A 9,670-nucleotide genomic window follows, 5' to 3' on the forward strand; every position below is an offset into this window, starting at 1 on the left:
TGGACTGTGGATTAGACAGTCCAAGATTCGAGTCGCAATTTCCCTCTGAACACGCTCAAAGACTTTCATCTGTGGAGATAGAATAACTATGACAGTCGATCCAACTTCTCACTTAAGAGTAGCCACATATTATGCGACAGGCGCTGCTGACTGATTTCAAAATACCAAATACCAAAAGAAAGAGTTGCAATAATAAGTTTTTGCCTTTTTTCAATGCATTTGTTTCAGTTAGGATCTGCACTTAATATGTGAATGGACATAAAAACTTAATTACTTAAATCTAGATTAAAATTAAAAATTAAGCTTTGCTTCTAATGTACTGACAGTATCGTAGGTATATCTCAACAAATTAAACTCCTTCTATATTACATCTAATCCTAAGTTACTGAAATATATAAATATTTCGTACCATTTATAAATTATAATTTAACAGGAATTGTTCACCACAATATTTTGTACTGGAAACAGTTTAATAACACCAACAACGAAAAACACAAAGTCTATTACTTATACTAGCTGAAATACATAGCTAGCCTTTATAAGACAGTAAATGTCCCAACTCTTCTCATTTTGTATAAGAAATCAAAACCTAAACTACTTAAAGACCCAGAAAGTGCTGTTTGTTATTACTCTTAATTTAAGTCAATGATTGTTTTTTTACGCTTTAACAACTAATAACACAACTAGTTTTTAAAACTTTGAATGGTACTTGACTCACTTTCTTTACCATAACAAGTAAGTATGGTACTTGACTCACTTTATTTACCATAACAAGTAATTATGATATTTGACTCACTTTCTTTACCATAACAAGTAAGTATGGTACTTGACTCACTTTATTTACCATAACAAGTAAGTATGGTACTTGACTCACTTTCTTTATCATAACAAGTAAGTATGGTACTTGGCTCACTTTATTTATCATAACAAGTAAGTATGGTACGTGACTCACTTTCTTTACCATAACAAGTAAGTATGGTACTTGACTCACTTTATTTACCATAACAAGTAAGTATGGTATTTGACTCACTTTCTTTACCATAACAAGTAAGTATGGTATTTGACTCACTTTCTTTTCTATAACAAGTAAGTATGAGACCTGATTTGTTTTCTTTATTACACAAGTATGGTGCCTGATTCCCTTTCTTTTCTATAACAAGTACATATAGAGCCTGTCTCCCTTTTTCTATTTTTTGGAACACATACGTGTGAAACCTGATTTACTTTAATTTTCTCTAGCAAGTAGATATGGACCCCGGTTTTCGTTATCTTGTTTTTTGGAACACATACGTGTGAAACCTGATTTACTTTAATTTCCTCTAGCAAGTAGATATGGACCCCGGTTTTCGTTATCTTGTTTTTCCCTAAAAGTAGATATAAATCCTGAATTCCATTGTTTCAGCCTATAGTAAGTTCGTATTGAACACGACATTCAATCTTTTTTGTCTGTAACAGGTAGATAGTTTATCTGCCCCCTCCCCCATTCTTTCCTAGTACGAATAAATAGTAAACCTGTTTTCCATTATTTTCTATAACAGATAGGTGTGAAACCTGACCTCTGTCATTTTTCTTTGGTAAGTAGGTACGGGTCACCAATGGATAATGTAGCCAGAAGAAAAAATGCTACAAGAGAGACAACCAACACACTAAAAGCATGGCTCTACGAACACAGAAAGAATCCGTATCCAACCAAAGGAGAAAAGATTATGTTGGCTATTATCACGAAGATGACATTGACACAAGTTTCCACGTGGTTTGCTAATGCTCGCAGACGGCTGAAGAAAGAAAACAAAATGACTTGGGAACCTAAAAATAAACCGAATGATGCAGAAGAAATTGAAGAAGTGAATGACAATTCCGTCTCAACAGACGAAACTTTTTGCAAGGATGTCAAAACTAAAGAACTTAGAGAAAAATCAGAGGATAACAGTAGTGGTAATATGTGTTTCTTCTTCTTCTAAGATTAACGTTTATATTCATATTATTTCTTTGAAGTTAAGCGTGTTTTATAGTGTTATTTCTTTGGACTTAAGCGAATATTATAGTGTTATTTCTTTAAGACTTGCGTGTGCTAGTATCAGTCCTTTACGTTTCATATGTCTATTAGAGTTAGCCTTTGAATACCCATGCGAGTATTAGTATTATTTCTTTGCGCGTTATCTACATATTAGTATAATCCAGGCTTTACTCGAAACTACTAACATCATTTACAGTAACGTTTGTTATACCACACCTTGGTCAAAATATTATATTTGCCATCAATATTGTATTAATATTTTAGCTGTAAAACTTCTTTGAGTTGACTATTTCAAACTTTCTGAGAACAGGGGTACCGAAACCAAAACCTTATATCATTTGAATAAGATACTGAGGGACAATCAGCGACTTGAGTTTTAACCTATTCAAAAGTTGTGTACCCATTTTTCCAAAGCTGACAGTTAGACACTTGCTGTGGAAACATTTCTAAACTTAGAAAATAATAATCTTCAAGAAGTTTATTCGGGGAAGTAGAAAATTTTAACCCTCTGGCTAAGACTATTTTATCATCATCAGGCAAATTATGGCTTAATAAATTGTGAATAATATCATCTGGGGGTTCCAAGAACGTGTAACAAGTCTATGTTTTTAATAATCATTGACTTTACGTAAGTGTTTAGCTTTAATCTCACATAGAACTTCATTACTGCAGTTGATAATTTTAATCTTCAAATATCCTAGGTCTTTTCTTAAGTAGAGGACCGTAAGTAATAGCATTGGTTGACAACTACATATGTATCTGAAAGTTGACAATACATCGAGAGGCTCCTATCCTAAACCTCGTCAACAAGTGTTTGAGAGTATATAGTTTAGCAGCGAGTTCAAGCAACCATCAACAAGTGTTTGAGAGTATAAGGCTTAACAGCGGGCTTAAGAGATTATCAACAAGTGTTTGAGAGTATATAGCTTAGCAGTGAATTCAAGCAATCATCAACAAGTGTTTGACAGTGGATAGCTTAGCAGCGAGTTTAAAAAACCTTCAACAAGGGTTTGAGAGTATAGAGCTTATCAGAGAACTTAAGCAACCATCAACAAGTGTTTGAAAGTGCATAGCTAAGCAGTGAGCTTATGCAAGCATTTTGTGTTTACACATCGCATAAATTCGGAAGTGAAGTCCAGGAATGTCGTCATTTTCCATTTTTATCCTCAATTTGAGAAAATAACAAACGTGAATGGTGAGACGAGCATGGGGAAGGTGGAGTAATCTCCTGAGACAAGTTATAATAAGATAGTCGTATTCCTTGAGTTCCGGTATTTCTAGTGATAATAAGATAGTCGTATTCCTTGAGGTTCGGTATTTCTAGTGAGAATCAGATAGTCGTATTCCTTGAGTTCCGGTATTTCTAGTGATAATCAGATAGTCGTATTCCTTGAGGTTCGGTAGTTCTAGTGAGAATCAGATAGTCGTATTCCTTGAGGTTCGGTATTTCTAGTGAGAATCAAATAGTCGTATTCCTTGAGGTTCGGTGGTTCTAGTGAGAATCAGATAGTCGTATTCCTTGAGTTCCGGTATTTCTAGTGATAATCAGATAGTCGTATTCCTTGAGGTTCGGTAGTTCTAGTGAGAATCAGATAGTCGTATTCCTTGAGGTTCAGTATTTCTAGTGAGAATCAGATAGTCGTATTCCTTGAGGTTCGGTGGTTCTAGTGAGAATCAGATAGTCGTATTCTTTGATGTTCGGTATTTGTAGTGATAATAAGATAGTCGTATTCCTTGATGTTCGGTATTTCTAGTGATAATAAGATAGTCGTATTCCTTGAGAATGTTTTTTTTTCGAGTCCCCAGGGATGGTTCACTCTCAACAATAGAGACACAGAGAAAGGAGTATGTCCCGTCATAACTATATATCATTGTGATTGCGCGTACATAAATTCTGCACAGAAATGACAGGAGAGTAAAGTGAAAGGAAGCCTGCTGAAGTGTTTGAATAAATTAAGAATTTTATCAGAGCTTCTCGCTCTCAACCACTTAACATTTGCCTATGAACTGGTCAGTGATTTCACAAATACGCAGTAGAAATGCAAGATATTTCCTTCAACCTTGTGTATTTCAAAGTACGAACTAAAGGGATCTATAGGGAAAGTCACGAGCGAAACAATTTTCTCTTCAGAGACTTATTGTACAGCTGTTGATATAATCTATAATCGTCCTAGATGAGGCTTACTTAATACTGACTAAATCTACATGAGGTAGGTTTGGATGACTATGACAAGCTCATTTCATTTAACAATACCCTCTGAATTTTAAGAACTATTTTACCTTAGCATATTCCAATACTATAAGTCGCATTGAAATGTAAGCTGAAAGTTGATGAGTACTGAGATAAAATTATAAGTTGCATATACAAGCTCTGTTGTTTGTATCGGTTATGTTTCTATCTAATATAAAATATTCTATGAAAGCTTATGAGTACCGAGATAGAATTATAAGGCACACATGCGAGCTCTGTTGATAATATCAGTGACGTTTCTATCTGTTATAGTTGATCAAGCGTCTACACCACCACTTTCATTGGACAACGAGCTTGAAGAGAGAAAAACAAAGGATAAAGTTGGAGAAGAAAATTACAACTCAACTTTCCGAGAAATCTTGGATCACTCTTCGCCCCAGAATCTGTCCTCAGAGAACAAGCAGTTTACGCTGCCCTCAGCCAGTAGAACGTACCACCAGCATATACCTTCCCCTGGATCAACGGCCTGTCAAAATACGACTAGCCCTGGTTCCCCCGATTCACGGCCAAAGATCTGGTCACTAGCTCATACTGCCACCTCGGACAGTCCCCCTACTCTAAAACGTCCTCCTCAGTACATGCTAGACAATCTTCAGACCCTGAAATATCCTCATCACTTAATGTTAGACAGCCCCCCGATTATGAAATGCCCTTCTCAATTAAGCTCGGAGAGTACTACGCCTTTGAAAAGTCCAAATCAAACGATGCCTACAACAATAACCCCGTTAGAAAAATCCACAACATTAGAACCATGTAACCCTCTAACCCCAGAAATAAAAGAACGCTGCTACAGGCTTGATATGACAGAAGGATTCGTTACTAACAATGGATTAGTTTCCATTTACGCTGACCACTGGCATCCTAGTCCTGATTCAAGGACATCAAGCCCCACCAAGGCTGACCCCACTTTAAACTTTGAAGCTACTCATGTGATAAATACACCAGGGGAGGTGGTCCTCCCATGTTCCTCGGCAAGACAGCCGAGTTTCTCTCTCTCCTCAGCTTTCAGAGAAAACGGTGTGATGAGGAGCAAGTTTCCTGAGAATCCTGTTTCCTTACCGTCTAGTGATTCCTGTGAATACAGACTACCACAAGAAAACACGCTGAACACGAAAGGCTCAAGGCTATACTTAAGCCATTTCAAAGAAGTAATGTGCCCTGCAACGGTCGACGTTAGACACCAAGCAACGGAATCTCAAATATTTGAAGAGGAAAACTTCGAAAAATCTTCTAGTGATAGCACTGAAGGTGAGTTATTATCACTCCAAATGAAGCAAAGAAATTTGGGTACAATGCAGTGAGAGGGGCAAAGAGAATATGGCCAATCGTTCGGCAGAATAACTTCTTTAAATTGAGATTGTTTAGCCTAAACGTTGATCATATTTCTTCTTCTTTCTTGCGCCTTGTTTTTAAACTTTTGTTACAAAGTTATTAAAAAAACTGTACCATAACAAGTAAGTATGGTACTTGACTCACTTTATTTACTATAACAAGTAATTACAAGTCTGTCACTGTGACTCACAACGTCTTGATATTTAGCGTTCCTAGTACAAGTCTGTCAGTGTAGCACACGATGTCTGGAATTTTAACGTTCCTCAATACAAGTCTGTCACTGTAAATCACAATGTCCAGATAATTAGCGTTTCTATTACAATTCTGCCACTGTAACTCACAATGTCTGGATAATTAACGTTTCTATTACAAGTCTGGCAGTGTAACTCGCGATGTCTGGATTTTAATGTTCTTAGCACAAGTCTGTCACAGTAGCTCATGAACTATATATATAAATATGGTTGGAGACGGCTTAAATGGGTAATGAAGAAAAACTTTAATATAAGTTTAACATAACAGCAAATGTACAACCAACCATTATTAGTCTCAAAGTGGGTTCCTCGTCATCGAATTTATATATAAATATATTTTTATTTACAAGTTTTAACTGCAATATAGACCTGTTACTCCGTATACAAAAATATATAACTTACTTAACAAGTTCTAGCTGCAGTATTTATGTATCCCTGTAGCTTATGTTCCATAAGTCTTTAATTTTCTTAATTTATTCTTCATTTACTCTAAAACTTTATACCAGTCAGATCGGTACAGGACTGCATAACCCGTATTCTTATGTGTGAAATAGTTTGTAGAAATTGTGAGTAATGAAACCCCATTGTCAGCAAAATGTATAGAAATAAGGATGCAGCTAATCCACTAAAGGATAGTTATTTGTAGAATTTTCGCGCAGATTTACTGGAGAGCTATCTGCGCTATCCGTCCCTAATATTGAAGTGCTAGACTAGAGGGAAGTCATCTAGTCAACACCCTCCCCCTCCATTTCTTGGGTTACTCTTTTATCATCAAAAAATGGGATTGACCGTCACATAATAACGCCCTCTCAGTTTGCTAGTCGAATATCCTAACCATTAGACCATACCAGGCTCTGAGAGGATAGAAACCCCATAATCAGTAAATTTGATAGAAAAAGGGTTACACAATGAGACAGAAGTTGTGATTCGTTAGAATTAATATGTTGTGCTCCTTGTAAAAATATAAATATATAGTTAATTATTTATTAAAAGAGCTCTTGAGTTTATTAGCACTGTTAATGAGCGTTTGGAGGACATATGGTAAACTCCACCTAAACTAGAACGAAAAACTAATTTCTTCGAACAGAGGAAGGTACTCATCATATTATTATGATGTTATTATAAGACCGTTATCTAACACTGCCAATATTACATCAGTACTGTTAACCTTTAATAAGCATCCACCTACAGCGGCCTTGTAATATTAACTGGTGCGGTTTATCAGTAATATAAAAAAATGTAGTTCGAAAATAATGTCAACCACGATCTTTAAAATTAGGAGACTAATCAGAGGCGTCGCTAGGTGCTTAAAAGATTCGGAGCTCGGGCCCATAGACGTGAGGATCTTAGAGCCCATAGATGTGGGGATTTTCGGCGTTTCAATATAATATCGATCATGGTTTTCTATTTTGATTTTTCAAGACACCAAATGGGGATTAGAGGCACTGGCAAATAGAATCGGGGCATGGGCCCCGTGTGCCTAGTGACGCCTCTGATACTAATATAGATTAAATATTCTCGCCGTCTACAAGAAGTTTCTAGAACTATAATAAATGTCCATCATTCTTACATTTCCAGAAATTTTCTAATCTAACAACTAGCTTTTACTAGCTCTAGATCTCACCTGCCAAAAGTTGTATAAGTACAGGAAGCATGTTTATGTATTTATTCCTCAGAAACCATTTATAAGACTGACAGTAAGGAACCTCATCCATTAATAGATTAAATAACTCGGGGTAGATAAAGATCATATTAACTCATGCAATCTTTGATGCAAATAGAAGCCTTTAGAATTGAAGCATTGTCAAGAATAATTTAAAAAGCGTAACGAACATGTATTTCACACCTTCAGAAAATGTTTTTGTACTTTAGAAGAAAACCGCGTTCAGGAACAATTAATAATTAGCGGCAAGAATGTATAGCACAAAGCACTGATCTTATTTTTACGGAAATATTCTTAAATTCAGCAGTGGTGACAAATTTCTTTTTTAATTGTGAGTTCAACCTGGGACTTCTTACACGACATGCGAGATATTAACCAATTAAGACAGCAAGTTTAAACAACTCAAACTCCCACAATCCGTTTCACAAATAAGACTTGTCCTCCGTCTTGATATCAGGGTCATAGGATGACCACTAAAAGCCACACCAGATATGACCTCTTTTTTTTTTCCTTTTCGGGAACCCGCATTAACTCATTTGAGCATATTTTTTGTTTTGTTTTATTACATAAAAAATTAAAGTTATTTATATATTTAGGATTTTTATTAAGAACTTTATGCTTCACGTTTTATATGTGTTAAAATATTGAATATAAAGAAATTTGTAATGAAAATACAATTCAGAAATCTTATGACCCAACTGGTTTCTTTGTCCACACTGTACTCCTTAAGTAAATATTGACCGTAAACCGTAGTACTCGTGTGAGCATGTTTTAAACATTACAATCAAAGAACACCCAATAACCCGAGTGTCTTCTAAATATATAGACTTTTTTCATAATCTTTGAAAAGAATATTAATTTTTGATTGTGTGTGTGTGTTTCTCAAATATGACTTTTGTTAATACTATGAAAATCGCTTTTGCTTTGAACGTTTAGTTTTTAACATTCGAGTAGAACTAATATTTAGTCGCACATGTCCAGACGAAACTGAAACTTTGTTGCCCAATTCTGGATGTAACTGACATTTATTCTTACATTTTTGAATAGAAATAATATTTAGTCTTCTACGTTTGGTCTATATAGGCAACAGCGGAAGACCTAAAAGATAGATGTCCACCTTGGGGTGCCCTCACTCAAGGTCCAGCTTGTTATACTTACGATCCTACCTTTGCAGCATATGGTCCCTACAATGACAGGTAAGGTTTTAATCTTTATTATTCAAGTCTATATTTACAAATACATATACATTTACCAGGTTTCTAGATAAAGACTTTATAGTCATCAATTTTGTATGTCTCGAAACGTTTCCGTCTTCCCCTGATTTTATCGGTTTCGATTCCTGGCAGTCTTAATTGGCAGATGGATGGCGTAGGAAGTTCGATAACGATTACGAGATTTCCCACTTTAAGTTTTTACTGCCTGCAATCAGTCGGTTATCCATTTTAGTCATCTACAATACAGTCCAGAATGTCGCGGGCAGAGTTAGTTTTAAGGAAGAGAAGTTACTTTACATACGGGAAGCCTTAGACTGCTCATGTATATCAACTTGTGGAAAGCTGTAACAGCACGCCCTGTGAACATTCATATAATCCATTTTTCCTGAAGTCGGACTCAAAAACTGACAGTAACTTTTATTACCCATCGTACGTAAGGTTGAAGTCTGTGTTTTCAAATCTTATTAAAAATGACGAATCTGTTGCAATGTTTTTTCAATTAAATTACTTTTTGTTTATGAAATAACATGTTTCTAATATGTCGCTACTTCCCTATTCTTTTATACATCTTGAACAATTTTAATCAGTCTTGAGAAAATCATACTTAAATATTCCATAAAGTATGCTACTATATGAATGACAATAATTTACTTTAATAAATGGATACAGATTTTGATTCTTTACTGTAACAAGTATGGTACCTGACTCACGATCTTTATTATAACAAGTATGATAATTGACTCACTTTCTTTATCATAACAAGTAAGTATGCTATCTGACTCACTTTCTTTACTATAACAAGTATGATAATTGACTCACTTTCTTTATCATAACAAGTAAGTATGCTATCTGACTCGCTTTCTTTAAAAAACGTTAAAGATCGAGGCATTATGAATAAAAGTGACAGAGTTGTACTAAGGAGATCCAGACATCGTGAGTTAC

General features: G+C 35.3%; 1 protein-coding gene across 1 annotated transcript; it reads left to right on the forward strand.

The window, feature by feature from the left end:
• Positions 1–1,595: 1,595 nt before the first annotated feature.
• On the forward strand, positions 1,596–5,291 carry LOC106461799 (iroquois-class homeodomain protein irx-4-A-like). Its single transcript, XM_022388873.1, has 3 exons — positions 1,596–1,935; positions 4,521–5,218; positions 5,271–5,291. The coding sequence occupies exons 1-3, from the start codon at positions 1,596–1,598 to the stop codon at positions 5,289–5,291; spliced, it is 1,059 nt and encodes a 352-aa protein (XP_022244581.1).
• Positions 5,292–9,670: the final 4,379 nt, after the last annotated feature.

Source organism: Limulus polyphemus, unplaced genomic scaffold (genome assembly GCF_000517525.1).
Source record: "Limulus polyphemus unplaced genomic scaffold, Limulus_polyphemus-2.1.2 Scaffold1034, whole genome shotgun sequence".
In the NCBI taxonomy this organism is placed as follows: domain Eukaryota; kingdom Metazoa; phylum Arthropoda; class Merostomata; order Xiphosura; family Limulidae; genus Limulus; species Limulus polyphemus.